The sequence below is a fragment of the Rhinolophus sinicus genome, linkage group LG04 (assembly GCF_036562045.2).
Source record: "Rhinolophus sinicus isolate RSC01 linkage group LG04, ASM3656204v1, whole genome shotgun sequence".
NCBI classification, from domain to species: domain Eukaryota; kingdom Metazoa; phylum Chordata; class Mammalia; order Chiroptera; family Rhinolophidae; genus Rhinolophus; species Rhinolophus sinicus.
Genome location: NC_133754.1, coordinates 41797528 through 41819411, shown reverse-complemented (window position 1 = coordinate 41819411; position 21884 = coordinate 41797528). Strand labels below are relative to the sequence as shown.

The 21884-nt window shown below is 35.7% G+C and overlaps 1 protein-coding gene across 1 annotated transcript in view; it reads left to right on the top strand.

The window, feature by feature from the left end:
• Positions 1 to 21317, top strand: part of UGGT2 (UDP-glucose glycoprotein glucosyltransferase 2) — a 146319-nt gene extending 125002 nt beyond the window's left edge. Inside the window, exons 32-39 of the mRNA XM_019737191.2 lie at positions 1284 to 1379; positions 2767 to 2851; positions 6054 to 6236; positions 7628 to 7788; positions 8425 to 8539; positions 12001 to 12117; positions 16094 to 16220; positions 20786 to 21317. Of these exons, the coding sequence (XP_019592750.2) occupies positions 1284 to 1379; positions 2767 to 2851; positions 6054 to 6236; positions 7628 to 7788; positions 8425 to 8539; positions 12001 to 12117; positions 16094 to 16220; positions 20786 to 20808 (907 nt within the window). The 3' untranslated portion in view covers positions 20809 to 21317. The remainder of the gene's footprint in view (positions 1 to 1283; positions 1380 to 2766; positions 2852 to 6053; positions 6237 to 7627; positions 7789 to 8424; positions 8540 to 12000; positions 12118 to 16093; positions 16221 to 20785) is intronic.
• Positions 21318 to 21884: the final 567 nt, after the last annotated feature.

The window sequence follows — 21884 nt, the reverse complement described above, 5'->3', positions numbered from 1 at the left end:
TTGTTTGATAAGAAGAATCATGTTACTGTCCCAGCATATCATTGAACTAGTTGCTGACAGAGAAAGGCTCAGATCCACTCATTTTGAGATAATTTGAAGAATAGTCAGGGGATAATAAAACAGAATCTGAGCATTTTAAAGAGGAACTGTCCATAAGCTTTCATTAAAACCAGAAGGTAGCGATAAGAATGAATAAATATAAGCATTAAACTAAGGCACAGCCACTTGCTGTACTTTGAGAGATGGAAACTCCTCCAGATACGTAAGTATTGTGTATATTATAATGCTTTCACATTTTATCTTAGTTTTATCCTAACTTGGAGTGATTTTTTTCCTACTGAGTCAACTTGTGTTTTTCTTATTTGGGAGATTACAATAAGAAAAGATTTGATAAATGCTTCCATCATAACAATTCCTTTTGGCAAAATATATATTCCATGATGATTGTAAATTGTTGTTTTCCAAATTATAGTCATTCTAAATATCTGTGCAATATAAAAAAATGATATTTTTAATTAAATCAAAATTTTAAATAGGAAAAAGAAGAAAAAAGACATTATGAATACTCCAAATAAAAGATTCAGTCACTTTTGTATATGAGATGAGGCATATAAAAGGCTGGTTTGGGTCCAAAAAGTGATGAAAATGACAACTGGGCCCACATGAGGCTACTGTGATGTAAGTCAGTGAGTGGACATAGCTCTCTAGTGCTCCCTTGTTCCTTGGGGAGGCGTACCCCAAATACAGAATCTCTGTAGCCTGCATGGAGTAGAGACAAAACTGACCAGAGGAGCTCTACATTGTAGGCACCTTTTATAACATTTATCCTTGGGAGGTCATGTCACCAGCACTCAAGGACCAACCCTGTTACCACATAGGAAAACTCTTGCTGTGCTAGAGTTACACACTTTTACATTCTGTTTCTTCCCTCATTACCAGCCTGTTTAAAGTCACAATACATTAGATTAGATGGCCGTGGCATGCCATAACTCATTTTTCTTCTCAAAACAACATTTGTAACTCACAAAGATTCAAAGATATTACCTCATTAATCTAGAGACAATAGAATTGCAGTCTATGTTACAAATTTTCTTAAACCATAAAATTTATATTGTCAAGCTTTAATATTAATAATTCCTAATTGTTAGAAGAGCTTGTTTACAGTGTAATTTCATTTTGAAAGGCATTCCTATTTTTATTGCTTATCAAATTTAACATTTTATTTTGGTATATAAAGTTTGCAGATGTATATTTAGAAATTGTCACTGTTTTTTTATTCCTAGTTTCACAAGAAGTTTGCATAAAGAAAAAGACAAGGAAACAGACATTCTGAACATTTTTTCAGTTGCTTCTGGCCATTTATATGAACGCTTTTTAAGGTAAGAATATTTTTCATCTAATGTTTTGAAAAGTAATACATTTACATGGTTGAAAAAGGATTTTTAAAGTTCAAAAGAGTAGAAGAATATGCAATGAAAAAAAAAATCTTCCACCTCTATTTTTCTTTATACCCTGTTCCGTTTCCCATAGGAAACCAATATTATTTTCATATCCTGCCAAAAATATATATAGACAAACAAATATATATTTTTGCTTTTTTAACTTCTTTTTACCCAAATAGTTACAAAAAGTATATATACTATTCTGCACCTTGCTTTTTTTTAAACCTAAAATAATGAGGGAAGTATATTTTTTAAATACAGTGAAATTTCCTGAGTTTGATTGATTTGGAATATTGATGTTCTTTTGGGCTAGAAAATAGACATGTTTTGTAACAACATGATATGTAACAGGAAGTATATATTGTAAATTTTATTTTCCCAATGAACAAATGTCTTGTTTAATAAAAAAGGAGGAGGTGGCAATGAGAGAACGAAAGTATATTTACAAACTACAAAGGGCTATTTTTTTAACTGTTTACATAGAAGGATCACAGAGAATGCCTCAAAAATGTTTGCATATGTGTTGACATTTAAAAATGGAATTTTAGATACATCTGTATCTTCTCCAATCAGAAGTCTAGAATAGCAAATCAAGTGACCTACCTGCCCAGTGAATTTATCAATATAGACAGATCATTCAACTCTTCAAGGTTTTCACACCTGCTCTTAATGACACAGTACACAAGCCAATATTAGACTGTAGTTCAACTCATCAAGACGATTTCAGAGTAGCGTCTTTCTTTGTCAGCTGTAAAAAACAAAAAACAATCAATTTAGTCTATATCAGGTATATAGACACAGATGCTCCTTGACTTATGATGGGGTTACGTCTCAATAAACTCATCATAAGCTGAAAATACTGTAAGTCAAAAATGCATTTAAAACACCTAACTTACTGAATATCATAGCTTAGCCCAGCCTGTGTTAAATGTACTGAGAGCACTGACATTATCCTATAGTTGGGCCAAATCATGTTGCACCATTGTGCGGCATCCCAACAAAGTATGAAACCCACATATCACTAGCCGGAGAGAAGATCAAAATTCGAACTATGGTTTCTACTGAATACATATTGCTTTCACACCATTGTAAAGTCAGAAATTCATACGTCAAACCATCATATGTTGAGGACTGTCTGTAAATATATATTCTTAAACATTACATACTTGGTGAGCAACCATAATATTTGAAGGTCCTTTAATGTATTTCTCCATAATTCATAGTGAAAAACTTCTAATTAATACCTATAAATTTAAAAGCTTTATGAAAAGTAGGATGAACTCCTATGAATGTTAACTTTCTGGATTAATATTCTTTTATACAGAATCATGATGCTCTCTGTTTTACGTAACACCAAAACACCAGTGAAATTCTGGTTCCTAAAAAATTATCTCTCGCCAACATTTAAAGTAAGTACATTAATCTTTTTATTATAGAATTGTTAATGTTTGAATAGTAAGTTCTTTATATCATTGTCAGTTCATATAGCTTTTTTCAGAATGAGTCTTGAAATGTGTATTCAAATTACTATTTTTAATCTGTTTTAAAACTATAATCAGTTTTACTAATTTTAATCTGTTTTGGTATTCAGTATTTTTTATCTAGCTTAAGTAAAATTATATGCAGTTTTTATTTAAAGAAGTGTTTAAAAGGACCGCAGGAGATGGTTTATTTTTAAGTAAACGCAAAATTAAAAGGATTAGTAGTTTTTCATGGTGATTAATAATTAAATATAAATTTGACAATGAAAAATATGTAGATTATCCAAAGAATTAGATTATTTTTACAAGGGTAGGCAGGAACGATAGTATCAAGAAACTACAAATACTGTACCATAGAAAATAGTCTGATAAGGAACAAGAACAATAAGCGTGTATCTCTGTGCAGGGCAGTGACTACTGTGGTGGTGTGAGCACTGTAGTGAGAAGGCTGAGACGTATTTAGCTTTCAGATGGCCAGTAGCTGTTACTCTTTACTCACTCCCACTCTTCTGCTGCGAAGTATGCCCGTTTCTTCCAATTCTCACTACAAATTAATCAGATTCCATGAAAACTAGGATTTCATTTAACAGCAATTCAAAGGAATCCTCTTTTTCTAGACCTAAGCCAGTGGTAAAATCAGAAATAAAAAAAAGCCAGCCATTCTTTTATTCCTTAATATTGTCAGGCACATTCCTACCTACTTACATTATTCAGTTGTGTTTCATAAAGTCCTATTGCCAGAAAACCAAGACTTAGAAATTACATAACTGGCCATACAGATAGGGGATATTCAAGACCACACTTATGTCCAGTAATTCACTAGATGAACTCACAGAATTCAGAAAAGCACTTATACTCACAGTCACAGTTTATTACAGCAAAAGGATACAAATTAAAATCAGCAAAGCAAAGCAATGCATACAGCAGCGTCTGAGAGACCAGACTCAGAGCTTCCACTTTTCCTCTCCCAGTGGAGTCGTGTGAAGAGAGCTATTTCTCAGCAAAGATGTATGACAATACACATGGAGTATTGTCGATAGGGAAGGTCACTGAGACTTTGGTGTCCAGTGTTCTTATTGGGGTTGGCCATGTAGTCCTACCCAACAGCCACCAGGGCCGACCTTAGTCTCAGCCCCTCTAGAGGTTGAGCCCAAGTCCCCACTATAAATCACACTGTTTACATAGACTGACATGGCCCAAGGCCCCCAGGTAAATAAAGATATTCTTTTTAGACAGAACATTCCAAAGGTAGAAGTTACCTCCCAAGAGCCAGCGGCACAGGACCCAACCTGTCTTTAAGCAAGATCTGTCCTTTAGACCCAAGAGCAAACAGCTAATTAGGAACACAGCGTTTGGACCCAGAAGTCCCAGTGCTTGGCCCTTGTGGTAGCTCTTCTGCCTGCCTGCCATGGCCAAGAGCACTGCCTCCTGTGCTCATTTGCCCGGAGACAGAAAACTGAAGAAGAACCCATAAATGTAAACAAGAAGTCAGACTGGCTTGGTAATATTTAATGTTATTCTACTAAACAGTCCCTGCAAAGGGGAGTCGAACACAACGTAAACTGAGGTAATAAAATCTAAAGAGTCTCTTAGCAGGAAATATCATTCACTAGAAATACGGTGCTACATCTGGATAAAAGTTTTGCTTCATTCATTCTGTGGCCAGAAGTAATACCATATCTGAAGTAATATTTTCCCTCTTTTTGTAATTTTGTTCCTTTCCCTCAACATTTTTATCTTTTACAAGTTCTCAGGGAAATATCATGTGTATACAAATCATGTGTGCTTCTTTGGTGAATTTTTACAAACTCAAAACACCTGTGTCTGTATTTGTGTATTCAGCAGCCAGATCCAGAAACAGAAATTACTGATGCCTCGATCCTTTCCGTCCAATTTTTAAAACGTACCTCCTCTCTTCCTTTAAATCTTTGCTAATTATATCTACTTAGGGAGTAATTCTTTCCTGACCACACTATGTAAAACTACAATCCCTTCTGATCTGTCACTCTATTTCCCTTTCCCTTGTATTTTTCTCCATCATACTATCTTCTGTAGGTAAATTACTAATTTTGTTTATTTTCTTCCTACCACCTCTAAAATGTAAGCTCCTGAGGGCCATGATTTGTATCTGTTTTGTTTATTATTGTATCCCTATTGGCTAGAATAGTGCCTGACACGTAGTGCGTGTTCATTGAATATTTTTTAATATATATTTGGTGAATAAAAAAAAGTTTTTTCTAATTTTGAAATTAAAGCAGTGATTCCCAGAAACTGGTCTAACCATAAATTCAACATTTCAATTCACAGATAAAACTGGTGCTTACAGCAAGGAACATAATTTAAATCTACACTTTTCTTACAGAAGGAGGGAGAAAATTAAACTAAGTGTAACCAGCAACTAGCTACAGATGAGAATTGAGATAAATGCAAATTCTATATTTGCTAACCAGCTTTCCCCCCCGACACACACTCCTTTATCCTACTCCCTCTCAATTTGGGGGCTCTTAAGCCAAACTTAACCAACAGTGTATTTCATTAACTGCTGTGGTTTAAATAGAATAAGATATTTTAACCTTATAAGACATTAAATTAAATATGAAATATTCAGACCACTATAACTACCTTGTATTTTTAATCCTTTAGTTAAATAGTCATAAATCTCAAACATGAAACTCATGTAGAGAATCTATCAATTTACAGCTCATTTTGTGTTTTTTGTACGTCATCATTTATCTCTCTGACAAACCAACCCATTGATATAAACTGTTTGATGTACAGGTGTTCCAAGATGCAGAGGCGTTTCCTTCTGTAGTCGGGTGTTCTCAAGTCAAATGTTAGTAGTGAAAACAGGGGAACATTTATCTTAGTTAATGAGCTTGCTAGTTAATATAGTATACCTATTTATTATGTCATTTAATTATATAATTTTTGTATACTTGTATTTTTATATGCACCAGCTTTTTCGTAAATAGGTACAGGTTGTAGAAATAGTATTTAGACATTTACCAATTAGTTTGTAATAGTATGTAGTAAACTCTACCTTTTAAAATGGTAATATTTTCTCTAAAACAAAAACTACTTTCTCTCCTTAGACACATTCATAGATTTGTGTGTATGTGTATTTTTTCAGGAGGTAATTCCCCACATGGCTAAGGAATATGGATTCCAATATGAACTAGTCCAATACAGGTGGCCCCGCTGGCTTCATCAACAGACTGAAAAACAAAGGATTATTTGGGGTTACAAAATTCTTTTCCTTGATGTCCTTTTTCCTCTAGCAGTGGACAAAATCATTTTTGTTGATGCTGATCAGGTAATAAGAGTAACTGTTGTTTTTAGTAGTACTTAAACTTTGTTTACATTTCTCTCTGAGTATAGGGACTCAATGTATGTTGCTTATGTTGCTGCTGTTTATTATCATCTTTGATGCCATGTTACATGGACATATGGCGTGATTGTGACATATAAGCAACGTAGCTTTTTAAAAGACGTTTAGAATTCCAAAGATACTATAAGAAATACCATTTTTTATTTAGGACATGGCAGTTTTCTCTCTGAAGTGGTCGTTTTTTTAAGTTTTGGTAATTAAAAATAAAATAAAGACTTACATTAGTCATAATAAAATTAGTCATGTGAGTTCCTATGAATATTAGCTGATATTTATTTAAAATGAGCTATTTCTTTTTGCTGGAAAAGTTAGCAATTACATACAACTCTCTTCTCATTCTCCCACCTTCGACAGCATTCTTTGGCGTTTAGCCAAGAACTGAATCCTCATCATTCTACCACTGAAGGGGGAAAATGTCCCAGATTTGGCCCCAAAAGCCATTACATTTCTCAGCTTTCAAAATATGTACTATATCTAAAATCTGTTATGACTTTTCCCCTTCCCTCTTTGTATGCATTTGTAATCATTAATGGCAAAAAATATTTTAAAAATACACAGAATTTCTAAGAACAATAATGTAAATATTACAGTTATATAAATTAAATGCACAAATTAGTATTTATATTTAGGACAAAAAGTATATTTTCAAATCCTGTATTAAATTTTACTCATAAACTTTTTGTGTATTGTTTTTCCAAATTGATGAATATGAATCATTACAATTAAAAAGTAAGAAAACAGGCAAATGTAGGTGATGAAGTAAGCATTTCCAAACATACTGTTTAATATAAATTTTATTTTTTTTATCTTCCCCCAACATATATAGTACGTAATATTTTCCCAGCAGACTAGATATATTAAAAAATGAAACATACTTACATTATTTTGTTAAAGACATTGAGGATAACCAGGAGATTTTTCTTTATGATTAAAACTAATACTCACCAAAATACAATAATGGAGATCTGTCATAAAAATGATTTTAAATCATTAATCCATACCTTGAGAAACTTAGAGCTGTGCACTTGTGTAATATTTAATTCCTTCCCAAAACGCATTTTGCTTAAAATAAATGATTCTTATTAATGTGTAAGACCTCTCTCATATAGACTAGGTATATAAATTTTAAGTTTCTTTCAATCTGTAAGGACAAGAGAAAAAATAGAAACTTAGTAAACTCATGTTATATGGAAGAACTATGAGGAGAATGCTGTGCTCTATATTTCTACAGGAAGGTAACAATGATTTGAGATTTACATACAAGGGGTTTATATTGTTTTACAGTCTTCATCAGAGAAACTATTTTAATTACTTAGGTTGTGAGACATGACCTGAAAGAACTTCGAGATTTCGACCTGGGTGGAGCTCCTTATGGGTATACTCCGTTCTGTGATAGCCGCCCTGAAATGGATGGCTACCGCTTCTGGAAAACAGGATATTGGGCATCACATCTTTTAAAAAGGAAATACCATATCAGGTAAGAAAATTCATACTCTTACCTTTTAATAAATCAGTAACTTATTGAATCACAATACTCAGTTCTCTTAGAAATTATACAATAATGGCAACCAATTACATATGCTGTTACACTCTTATAAGATTTTACATGTATTAACTCATAAAGTCTCTGTAATAACTTTTTGAGATGATGTTATTATCCCAGTTTACAGTTGTGGAAACCGAGGCATACAGTATTTACAAAACATGACCAGGCTTACACTGTTAGTACATAGCTGACCCAGGAGTTAAACCCAAGTGATACGGCTCAAGTAATATGCTCAAGTAAGAACTACAGAAGGTTTAAATTTGGTTTGTCAGATAACAAAATGAAGATACTGTCTTCAAAGCTGTTATTGTTTTGTAGGGCTATTTAGTTTCAAGTGATGTTGGAAAAATTGAAGGTGACCCTAAGAGGATATGGATCCTAACAGTAAATTAACAAACTTCAGACTCCTTGGAAACAGTATTAAACATTGGGAGTAAATTTATGAAAGGATTCATTATTATTAAATCCAAGGATATCTAAAGTTCATACAATTACTGTAGACAATCGCTGGGAGAAGAAAAACTATATAAATGCCATAGGCTATGAAGGAGTGTTCATTTTTTGCAGTGCCTTATACGTAGTGGATCTCAGGAAGTTCAGGAGAATTGCAGCAGGTGACAGGCTCCGGGGCCAGTACCAAACTCTGAGTCAAGATCCAAACAGTCTTTCAAACCTAGATCAGGTAAGTCCAGTAGTCAGGGAAAAATTGTCAGTATATAGATATAGACTGCTCCAACTCCCTGCTTGTAAATTTCAAAATTTCATGTTTTCAGCCTCTTGTCTTTACAGAATTTTTTATTGGATATCTCGACTTACATACAATTTTTTCATTCTCAGCTCAACATTTTTCTAAACTAACAGCATTTATCTTCACTTTTCTGTCCTAAACCTGTTCTTCCCACTATATACCCTGTGTCTCTTACTTACCCTTCTTCTTCTTGCTCACTTCCATCATCATTTAGACATGTCTCTGTGATCTGTAAAACCAACTCCCCTTCCTCCTGTGCCCTATCTGGCTACTGTGTTACATTTGGTTTTACCTAACAGATACTTTTTTCCTTCATCCCCCACTAATTAAAACTACAATGAGTAATTCTACACACCCATTAAATTAAAGGGGTGACAAGGACGTCCAGTGGCTAGAACTCGCATACATTGCTGATGAGAATACAAAATGGTAGGGCCATTTTAGAAAACAGTTTTGCGATTTCTTATAAATTTACATTTGCACCGGCCATATGACCTGTCTTTCCACTTCGAGGTATTTACCCAAGAGAAATGAAAACATTATGTCTATTCAAAGACTTGTGCATGAATAGACACGTGTATAATTGTCATACAGCATTAAGATCCCCTTAAGATTCATGTGAGCACAATTTTGCCAAGTGAGACAAGGGTAAGACAATTGAAAGGATATTCAAGGGATGAACTGTAATGATTAACCATGGAAATTAAGCTATGTATGGAAGGGAGTGAAGACATCAAGGGCTGAGGGACAATGAAATAGAGGTAGGATCAGTTGATTGGACTCCCAGTGGGGGGTCAAAGGTTATTAATATCTATGTACTTGATGGAGTGAGTTGAAAATTAAGAGGTTGTCAGAGAGTGGGAGCATGAAATTGAAATTACAGAGGACCTGGCTAGGACATGACCATGAGAGAAAGTGGCTGAGATAAGAAGACAAACCAGGTTATTTAAGTAATGGAGTCCAAGGAAAAGGATTTTGGAAGTAACAGGGAAGCTTTCTTTTTTTTTAATTAATAGACTCTTTTTTTTAATTAAAATTTATTGGGGTGACAATGGTTAGTAAAATTACATAGGTTTCAAGTGTACAATTCTGTGATACATCATCTATATATCACATGTGTGTTCACCATGTTAGTTCTCCTTCTATAACCATATATTTGACCATCTTTACCCTCTTCTATGGTAAGGTCTCTTACCTGGTAACCACTAAACTGTTGTCTGAGTCTATGAGTTTTTGTTTCTTTCTTTATTTGTCTTCTTTCTTTGTTGCTTTCAGTATTATATCCCACATATGAGTGAAATCATATGGTTCTTGACTTTTTCTGACTTATTTCACTTAGCATAATCTCAAGATCCATCCATGTTGTCTCAAATGGCAGTATTTTATCTTTTCTTATGGCAGAATAGTATCCCATTGTGTATATATACCACACCTTCTTTATCCAATCTTCTATCAAAGGACACTTCGGTTGTTTCCATGTCTTGGCCACCGTAAGTAAAGTTGCAATGAACATCAGAGCACATACATATTTACAGATAAATGTTTTCAGATTTTTTTGGGTATATACCCAGGAGAGGGATTGCTGGGTCATATGGTAATTTTATTCTTAATTTTTTGAGGAGCCTCCATACTGCCTTCCGTAGTAAATAGACTATTTTTAGAGCATTGTTAGATTTACAGAAAAAAAATTGTGTGGAAAGTGCAAATAATTCCCATATTTCTGGGCTATATTCTATTCCATTTTCTATTCCTTTGCCTATACCACATTTTCTTAATTACTATAGAGGGTGCCAATAAAATGTATACACATTTTAAGAAAGGAAAACTGTATTGTAATACTCAATATATACCGATCGCAAGAGATGAATACAAGCCACGTTTGACTTCTGCAATTACAAGAGGTGCTTAAAGTAGTTACCATCAGCATCCAGACACTTCTGATTGCTGTAAACTACTGCTTGAGCTACGTTCCCCAAAGTGTCCACTTGTATGCATTTTTTGGCACCCCTGGTATAGATTTTTATAGTAAGACTACAAGTTCAATAGCATAAGTCCTCTGACTTTTTTGTTGTCCTTCAATATAGTGTTGGCTCTTCTGGATTTTTTTGCCTTTTCATATAAACTTCAGAATCAGTTGGTCAATATCCACAGAATAATTTGCTGGGACTTTGATTGGGGTTGCATTGAATCTCTAGATCAAGTTGGGAGGAATTGACATCTTAGCAATATTGACCTTTCCTATTCATGAACATGGATTTTCACTCCATTTATTGAGATCTTCCTAGATCTCTTTCATCAGAATTTTGTAGTTTTCCTCATGTAGAGGAACATATTTTATTAGATTTTTACCTAGATTTATTTTGGGGGCCGTGGGGGAGTTTGTACTAATGTAATGATGTTGTGTTTTTAATTTCAAATTCCTATTGCTCATTGCTGGTATATAGCAATTGACTTATATATATTAACCTTGTATCCTAAAACCTTGCTATAATTGCTTATTAGTTCTTTTTTTTTAATTGATTTTTGGGAATTTCTGTATAAATAATTCGTCATCTGTGAACAAAGACAATTTTATTGCCTCCTTTCCAATTTGTCCACCTTTTATTTCCTTCTCCTATTGCATTAGCTAGGACTTCCAGTATTGATATTTAATAGGAGTGTTGAGAGGAGAACCCTAGAATTATGAATCTTGGTGCTTAGATAGGAAAGTGTACACAAGTACCCCTTGTGCCTCTGGGAGAGAGGAGGTGTGCCCTTTGCTCTGGAATGTAAACCTCATTCTCTGGGGAGAGAAAGGGAAGGGCTCTACATCCCCTGGCATATAAACAAGTATCTCTGGGAAAGGTGTCTCTAAATCTCTGCAGATGTTTCTATCTTTAATTTACTGGGCTTGATTGCTATTTAAACATCCTTTAACCTAGATGCCAGCAATCTTTGCTTAGAAAGCCCTGAGCATGCAGAAATGTGAAAATGTTCATGGAGCGTTGTTTTCCAACAGGGAAATGAAAGATCACCTCAGAATCTGCAGAATGTGGTGGTAACTTACATAAACTGTAATAATAAGCACAGTGGGAGTGGTTAATCCTGGTGTTTCAGGGCAGATAGAGGTAGTCCGTTTGGGGGAATGTGAATGGTGGGTTTCTGGGCCTCCTTCTTCATCGCTGATGCCAGGGGTCGAGTCCAGGGCAGGTGTGGGCAGAGCTCCAGTGCATGGGTTCATTCATGACATGAGACAATTGGGTCAAATGAAGTATTTAAAGCTTAAAAATAGAGATCTTGGGTTGACATATTTTTTTTTTTTTAGGATCTGTTTATAATCTTGAATGACATCTTCAACTTCTTTTGCTCTGATTCTAATTTCTATCCCCCTTTGTTTAAATAATTTTTTTCTGAAGGATCTTCCCAATAATATGATTCACCAAGTTGCCATTAAGTCTCTTCCTCAAGATTGGCTGTGGTGTGAGACCTGGTGTGATGATGAATCCAAACAAAGAGCCAAAACAATCGACCTGGTGAGTGTCGTGTTATTTTTCTTTTGTGTGTAAGCAGATATTAAAATGTTCAAATAGAAATATTTTCTGTTTTACAAATAGAATGGCACACATATGGCACACTGCTGCCTCAGGGGGCCCCCAAGACCACCCCCAAGTTTGAAGATTCACTAAGAGGACTCATAGGACTAAGAATATAGTCATGCTCGTGGCTATGATTTATTCCAGTGAAAAAGTACAAAGCAGTCAGCGAAGAGAAAAGGCACATGGGGTGAAGTCCAGAGAAAACCAGGTGTGGGCTTCCAAGGTCCCTCTCCTTGTGAAGTTACATGGGACGAGCTTAAGTCCTTCAGCTGTGAAAATTTCCACAACACATGTGAAATGTTGTCTACCAGAAAAGCTAATTAGAAATCCAATGCCCAGGATTCTTACTGGGGCTGGTCATACAAGCATCCCCTCTGCCTGGCACACCCCAAAATTCCTAACATTCAGAAGGAAAGCAGGTATTCAGCATGTACCATATTGTTTGCACAGTTTAGGCACAGTGAGCCATTCTTACCAGGAAATGGTGGGAGCACTCCTGAAATCTAAGTTCCCAGATGCCAGCCAAGGGCCAACCTTGCAAGCTGGCCTTTCTAAGAATAGCAATCTCAGTTTGCTATGTTAACTCTTTTTTGCATAAGTGCTTTTGAAAGAAAGGCTGTGAGCTGGCTGAAGTGTTCATGAATTAGATATCATCTTAAAATATCATCAGTTTAATTTTCTTGCCAATATTTTTCCCAAACAAAGATAACCAAAATAATTCTGCCTACTTAAATTATTCTATACATGTCTATTTTTCTTATTATTGAGAGGTTTTTTTCTTACATTTTCATTTTAAGCAATTTAGCTATGCTATACAGTTTAATTCTCCTAGACATGAAATATTTCAAAATAATTTATTTATTGTCTAACGGTCTAGAACTTACATTCCAATACTATATTGTCTTTAACCGTTACAAGGTATTATTCTTTTTCTTACCATATTGTTTTTATGTGCTAATTTGAGTATTAAATAATTGTTTACAAGATCTTCACTGAAGAATGTCAAAATACTAGAATTCATACAGTTTTGAACAAAATAAGACAGGACAATAAAATACAGGGACATTTTACCAGATATGTGTAGAAATGCACAGAAAAAAATGTATGTAGCATGCCAACATGTTAGAATGCAATTGTAGATGATAGTATGTAGCAGAAACAAGTGAGATGGTATTAAGAAGAAAGCAAGGGAATTTTCTAAACAGAAGTCAGGAGCATTACTGAACATAACAAGATTTTGTTTAAGGTTGTGTTGTGACATATAAGGTTGTGACACACGTTGGTGACGTAAGATCTTCTTGGGATCTTTGGGAATACTTAGGTTAACTTGAGCTACTGTAACAAACCCGGAAATTTCAGTGGTTTCACACTCACCCAAGTACAGATCTCAGTGGGTGTCTTATCAGTGAGTAGCTTCCCTGTATATCATGACCTAGGGCCCAGTCTCCATCCAACTTGTAAAGAGATAACATCTGCCTTTTTTATTTGAAAATGTAAATGAATGGAATTGTTTGGAATAATTGTATCCATCTATCCATCTGTCCATCGTTATCCATCTGTCCAGTAAGGCAGTCATTTGCCATGTATAGCCATTGAGCACTTAAAATGTTGCTAGTCTGAACTAAAATGTGCTGTAAGGTGTAAAGTACACACCAGACTTGTACAATAAAAGGAATGTCAAGATATCTCATTACTAATTTTTATATTGACTGATAACATTCTGGATATATTGGGTTAAGTAAAATACAGCATTAAAATTTATTTCACCTTTTACTTTTACATTTTTATATGTGGCTACTAGACAATTTTAAATTACATGCGTGGTGCCCATCATATTTCTGTTGGATGGTATGGTATGCAGTGAAGGGGAAAAGTGCATGGAACATGCATTCTGACTCCTACAGGCCTTGGCCCCTTCCTTAGTGAGAACTGGTCGTATTTCCACCTCTAGATGTAAGAGGAGCTGAGAAATGTTATTCCTGGATGGGCAGCTACTTCCTAGCAATAGGTCTACATAGAAAAAGGGCAGGTGGTATAAATTTTGATGAACTGCCTACCATCTCTTCCACAGAAACACTTAAAATAAAAATGTGAATATACTATTTTGGGCCAGTTTCTTGGGGGAAAAGTTAGTTAAGGGAATGCAGAAAAATCCCAAGATGGCCTAAGGGAAAGGAAAAAGCATGAATGATGGCATTGAAGGTGAGACTCTATTTCAGTCAGGATTTCTCAATTTGGGCATAATTGACGTTTTGGACCACATAACTGTGTTGAGCAGCTGTCCTGCTCATTGCAGGATGTTTGGCGGCATCCCTGGCCTCTGCCCACTAGATGGCAGTAACACCCCACCATCTCCCAGTCAGGACAAACCCCCCAACCCCCCAAAAAAAGTCTCCAGACCTTGCCAAAGCTCCCCGGAGGGGCATGATAGCCTCATTAAGCTCTGCGGATATAGGTTGTAGGAAAGAAAAAAAAAAATTGTTGCACAAAAGACTAAGGAAAACATACTATTTTTATTTTAATAGTTTCTGACACAGAAAGAGAAAATAGTTCCATTATCTTCACTTTATAGAACATATTGCCCGTAAAGTTAATTTCTGCAAAGAAAATCTTGTTTTCCACTTACTTCAGGAATATATTTCTGTAGAATATCCACAATGGAATGAACTGAAAATATTTGGTGAGAAAGGATTATGACAACAGGCTCATGGCTCATAACTAATGGCTTTCCCATAAGGCATTGGAGAAGGCCAGTGGGGCCGCCACAGCTTCAGGAGGCACTTTCTGTTAGTGCTTTGTAGTGAGGAAATGGATGCCTGTGTAACTTGGGGAAGGTTATGCTCCTCCCACAGTCGTTCCTGTCTGGTCAGTGGCATCTCCATTCTTTACTTTGCTCAAGCCAAGGACACTGGGGTCATCTTTGATGTCTGTCTTTTCTCACAACTCACATTCTCCCCATCAGCAATTCTTGCCAGATGTACCTTCAGATACATCAGAATCAGATCCTTCTCAACCTTCTATACTTTTTAACTTTTCAGTCTTTTTAACCCTTTAATCTCTCCCAAGAAACTCCATAGTAGGACCAATTACTAAGTAGTTTAAATTGATCGTATATTAGGGGAACCTTGGAGATGATGCTGTTTGAATTTCCTCCTTTGTAGATGAAGAAACTAAGATTTCACACACACACACACACACACACACACACACACACAGTTAAGCGATGTGTGCAGGCCTCACTCTACTAGCAAGTGTGGAACTAGAACCGTGAGGACTCAGGATCCACATCCATTTCTTTCCCACTGTGCCTAGTAAGCAGAACAGTTAAATATTTTTTAAGGCCTGAGATTTATGGACTACTCTGAATTCACAGCTATCAGTATTTTGACAAATAAGTTCCAGTTAACTGATTTTTAATATAATCACAATTGCTTTAGAACAGTCACATAAAGGGGAATGAATGCTCCTGTTAAAGAAGCTCAAGACATTTCTCAAGACTGACAGATGGTTTTGTCTGTGGAAAATATAAAGTATTAAAACCAGATTTTTAGTCCGAAGAAAATATTAACATAGTCTGCTATGTTCTTTGTCAAAATAGTCATATATTTAGATCTCTTGTTGAAACATTTTACAAAATTGTTTGACAAACTTCTTACGAACTATCAGAATGTCCTTAAAGAATCTTTGTTTAAATTTCTCATCAAGGGATTGGCATTGAATACTTATTGCTTACATAAACTATGATTTGTCATTTCACTTGATCCTGTCTTTAATAAATTTTAGTAGTTCAAGTACTTAGTACCTGGGACTCTGCAGTTTGTTTGCTCTAGTGAACAGTATTTCCTTTTTGTTTCTGTAGTATGTTTTCCTGTTTGTTTGTTTTTAATTAACAAAACTTGATTTAAACTTTTAGTGCAATAATCCTAAAACAAAAGAACCCAAACTAAAAGCTGCTGCCAGGATTGTCCCAGAATGGGTGGAATATGACACTGAGATACGACAACTGTTAACTCACCTTGAAAACAAGAAGAAAAATGCACGTAAGTTATCAATCTGCAGTGGTGTGTGAGCCGTGTGTTGCATTAAATGAGATTGGATAAATTACAAACTTATTTCTTAGAAGCTGTCGAATTATTAGGTCAGAATGTCTTTACGAAAGTCTGTGACATGATTAAGAACATCATTTTTAGGTGGAGTAAGCTCACAAATTTAAGACATGGATAGAGAACCTCTTCCCCCATCGCTATAGCTTCAAACATATCACCACATAGATGAATGTTATAGAAGTAGCCTCCCGACGCAAGATAGAGGGAAAAACTAAAAGTGGGGGGGGAAAAATGCTTATCTGTAAGATCACACTGAATTTCCCAAATATGAAATCCGAGCCCTGAAGTTTAATAAAAGCCTTACATAATTAACTAGAAATATTACCTCCTGTCTCTTAAATTTAATCTCATAGATGATATAGGTTTCCCCATGTGTTCCTGGTTCTATTAGCCTTACTCAAGGGCTGGAGGAGCCTTGGATTAGATTTACTTACATGTCATAGATTTAAAAGAACTGTGATTACCTGGGCATTGCATCACCCTTCAGAAACCTTCAACAAATACGTGCTGAATGTTTTTTTCAAGCTGGTACAAACTTCTTGATTGCCTCACAATCCTTTTTCCTCATCAGTGCCTGTCTCTCTAATTGTTCTTTACTCTTTTTTTCAAAGTAGCACTGAGCTCCTTTTGTTTCAGTCCTTATATTAGAGACTTTCACAGGCTATGTTTGTTAAGCCTCACAATTCTTTCCAGTAGTTCAGAATACCTTTTTCAGTTTCCTCAGCTTTATTTTTCAGACAAGTTGAAGTAATTACATCTCAACTTTTCCCAGTAAGCATGAAATTGTTTCATCTTGACTTTGTGTTTTCCTTAACAAAACCAATATGGTGTTTTCTGACAAGTTCTGTATTTAAAACACACCCATGTATTTTTAATGGTCTAATATAAATATGCCACTTCAATTCAGAAGAAAGACTATTCCAAAAGTGGTGTGACTGTTTGCAAAGGAAGAGAAAGATAAAGAAGACAGAGGAAAGAGGAAAAGAAGGAAAGAGGGCAAAAAGGGAAAGAAGAAAGGAAAATTTACAGAATTACCTCACAAAAAATTTTAAATGCGCGAAACATTCACGTGAAATGTTTCTCTTATCAAATTGGAAAGAGTTAAAGGATTAACAATACCACAATGTTAATGAGCATGTTGACGAGTGAGCACTCTCTATGCACATACATATAGTAGCCGTATAAATTAAGGAAAAATTTTAATGTATGTGAAAACCTAAAATATATATGCCCTTTGACCCAGCAATTCACTTCAAGAAACTTATATTTAAAAAAAATATATATATGTATACACATTTGTTACAGCATTGTTTTTAATAATGAAATAGACATAATCTATCCATCCGTAGAGGATTGATTACATAAACACTGATACGTACAATGAAATGTAGCCTTCCAAGAGAATTGAGACCGATATATTTGTGCCGACGTCATATTTTTAAGTTTAAAAAATATGTTATAGAATAATATTTATAATAAGATCGACCCCATCTTAAAGAAAAATTGCTTGTCTGTGTGTATGTGATTGTGTATGGTTATATGTACAAATACAAGAAGCTGTACAAAAGAGATTGTTGGTTTCTTTACTTCATTTTTAATTGCAAATGTAAGGCATGTTCATTATAAGCATTGAAACAATACAGAAGATACAGAATAATATTGGAAGCCCTCTTTTACTTAAACCCAAGAGGCAACTGTTTTTTAGGCCATGGCATATCTTCTTTTACAACTTGCATTTCTCTTAATAATAAGTCATATTCGTTTGCTGGTATTGCTGTAACACAGTAGTAGGTTTAAACAAAAGAAATTTTTTTTGTCCTCCACTTCTGGAAGCTGGGAGTCCAAGATCAAAGTGTCATCAGGGTTGGTTCCTTCTAAGGCCCGTGAGGGAAGGATCTCCTCCCGGCCTCTCTCCTCGACTGAAATTGCTGTCTTCTTTCTATGTCTCTTCACATTATCTTTTCTCTGTACATGTCCGTGTCCAAATTTCCTCATCCTATAAAGACACCAGTCATGTTGGGTTAGGGCCCACTGTAATGACCTCATTTGAACTTGATTACCTCTGTAAAGACCCTACAACCAAATAACATGACATTCTGCAGTACTAGAGGTTAGGATTCCAGCATATGAATTTGGGGGGATACAATTCAACCCATAACGTGCATGGAGTTGAGAATCTTGTCCTATGTTTAAGGGTCATTTGTATGCCTTCTGTTTTTCAACCATTGAAAACTTGTCTTTTGCCCATCTTTTCTAGAAGATTATTGCCCATTTCCTTTTCTCCGTATTCTAACACTTGTTAATTCTTGTCTTTTTGATAATAGTAATTCTAACAAGTATGAAGTGATACCTCATTGTGGTTTTGATTTGCATTACCCTGATGATTAGTGATGTTGAGCACTTTTCATGTACCTGTTGGCTGTCTGTATGTCTTTGGAGAAATGTCTTTTCAGGTCCTTTGACCATTTTTTTTTATTAGATTGTTTTTCTGCTGTTGCATTCTATCAGTTCTTTATATATTTTGGATATTAATCCTTTATCACATATATGATTTGCAAATATTTTCTCCCATTCCGTAGGTTGCCTTTCGGTTTGCTGATTGTTTCCTTTGCAATACCGAATCTTTTCAGTTTGATACAGTCCCACTTGTTTATTTTTACTTTTGTTGCCTTTGCTTTTGGCGTCAACAAATCATCAAGACCAATGTCAAGGAACTTACCTAAGCCTATGTTTTCTTGTAGGAGTTTTATGATTTGGGGTTTTACGTTCAAGTTTTAAATCCATTTTGAGTTCATTTTTGTATGGTGTGAGGTAGGGGTGAAGTTTCATTCTTTTGCATATGGCTGTCCAGTTGTTGTAGCACCATTTATTGAAGAGACTGTCTTTCCCCACTATATATCTTGGGTCCTTTGTCATAAATTAATTGACCATATATGTGTGGGGTTATTTCTGGGCTGTCTGTCCTGTTCCATTGGTCTGTGTGTCTGTTTTTATGCCAGTATCATGCTGTTTTGATTACTATAGCTTTATGATATAGTTTGAAATAAGGAAGCTTGATACCTCCAGCTTTGTTTTTCTTTCTTAAGATTGTTTTGGCCTTTTAGGGTATTTTTGGTTCCATACAAATTTTAGGCTCCTTGGCTCTTTATATATATTTAAGAATGAAAGATTAGATTGATTAATATAGATAGGTTTCCTCTGTCTTGGTGTAAATGTATCTGTTTCTCCAATAGGCTTCTTGTCTGAATGAGAAAGTAAATTGATAGCTCTAGGTACATTAGCGTGGGGTAGAACTGGCAGGCTTCCCTCTAGCTGTACGGGCATGGAATAGATCAGGGCTTATCAGAGCTGATCGTACACCCCACCCTACCCAGAAGCTAAGATGAGGGCATTTTACTTGAGAGCATCAACAGCCATGCAATAATATGTCTATCTATCGCTTCTTCTCCCCTCTTTCTCCCTTTCCTCTCTCAATAGATTGTTCAATTTGTTTTCAAGAATTGTAATCTTCCACATTTTCTCTTGGAAGAAACAGGTTGTCAGATTCTCTCTGGGATGAAGTAGAAAGAATGAGAGTGGGAAGCTGACATATTTTCCAAAGCCCTTCAGTGAATTGCTTCACTGTCTGACTCCCTCCCCACCGGTGTTTTCTGTTGGGAGGCTCTCCCAGCCTCCTTGGTTAGGAGTACCAGCTCATCGTCTCAGCTGTGTGTTTATGTATTCAACGGTATATTCTGTTTTCCATTTTTAAAAATTTATTAGTAACTCTGCTTCCAATGATGTCTCGTAACCACTTCCCCCATTATCATTATTGTTATTCCCTTTTATATTTATTATCTTTCAAGTGGAATTTAATGAACAGAGAAACATAGTCTGCCATCTTGAAATATAGAACAGGAAGCATTTACGTTGTATTTTAATCAATTTCTACCTGAAAAATATCATTTTGAATTCTTGGTGTTCTTAAATCAGTTAGTATGTGACAGCTCAATGGTGCAAAAGAAAAAGAAACCATTTTTATATCTAAGCGTCCTCACTAGGATTGCTTCTCACTTGTGTGGGACCTGTCTATGCTCGAATGCTCGCTGCTCCCATCATAGAAGAGGACCATGTATGTCTTTTGTTCTTTGTTGTGCCATTACATTAATGATGGGATACTTTGTGCATGGTGAGTATTCTTAGTATTTTGCAAGGCCTCCATTGCCAAGCAGGGCGCTAGGTCCTAGAGATAACAGAGATAAACGAGGTGTGGTCCTGGGCCTCCGACTCATGGGCGCTCACTTCTAGGTGGATAAAAAGGCAAATCATTATGATACCATATGATAGATGCCATCATGTACAAAGAGCTCTTCTCATGTCATAGAATGAAGCAAACAGGTATTAAACAAACAAAAGGACTCTCAGCACCTGTGCTTTTTCTGTATCTCATACATTAGCGTGATTTAAGCTCATTTGATATTTAAGATTTCAAGAACTAAAGAAACTTTCCTCCCCTACAGTTTTGACACATGATGAACTCTAGCACTGGCCTTTGTTAAGAAGATAAAAATGACGAGAAATCTGCCACCTGCTGGGGAAGTGTGGAACTACTGCTAAGACTTTTGGAAGTTTCGTTAAAGATCAGTGGAATATTCTTCAATTTAAAAAATATTATTTAAAAGTACATGTACTTAATGTATTGAATAAGTTTAAGTTATATAAGAAATGACCATTGAGTATTTAAAACTAGATTTTTCCTATTTCCTGATAGCTTAAAACACTGGGTTTTTACCAGTTAAAGTGGTATTTTGCCAGGTAACCCAGTAGAACATATCTTTGTGTATTCCAGCTCTATGTTCATCCACATTTTCTTATTCACAAAATGCATTTAAAATTAGAGAAATGTACTTTGCTTTTTCTTATGAGAAAGAAAAAGAACTCATGGTTATCTCTGAATAAAAAAAAACGAAGCCCATTTATACCGTAACTTGTTATAAAATGGAAGTAGTGTTGCACTATAATCATTATTTTATCTTAAATCAAATGTTTTAATCATATGTTGTATTTGTATTTTTTTTTTTTAATTTATCCCCTGCTAACAATGTGTTTGCTCGGGTTACTTGCTTTTTTTTTCTTTTTTTAAGATTTTATTGGGGGAAGGGGAAACAGGACTTTATTGGGGAACAGTGTGTACTTCCAGGACTTTTTTTCCTAGTCGAGTTGTTGTCCTTTCAATCTTAGTTGTGGAGGGTGCCGTTCAGCTTCAAGTTGTCCTTTCCGTCTTAATTGTGGAGGGCGCAGCTCAGCTCCAGGTCCAGTTGCCGTTTCTAGTTGCAGGGGGCACAGCCCACCATCCCTTGCGGGAGTCAAACCGGCCACCTTGTGGTTGAGAGGATGCGCTCCAACCGAGCTATCTGGGAGCTCAGCGGCAGCTCAGCTCAAGGTGCCGTGTTCAATCTTAGTTGCAGGGAGCGCTCCCACCATCCCTTGCGGGAGTCAAGGAATTGAACTGGCAACCTTGTGGTTGAGAGCCCACTGGCCCATGTGGGAATCGAACCGGCAGCCTTCGGAGTTAGGAGCATGGAGCTCTAACCACCTGAGCCACTGGGCCAGCCGCTG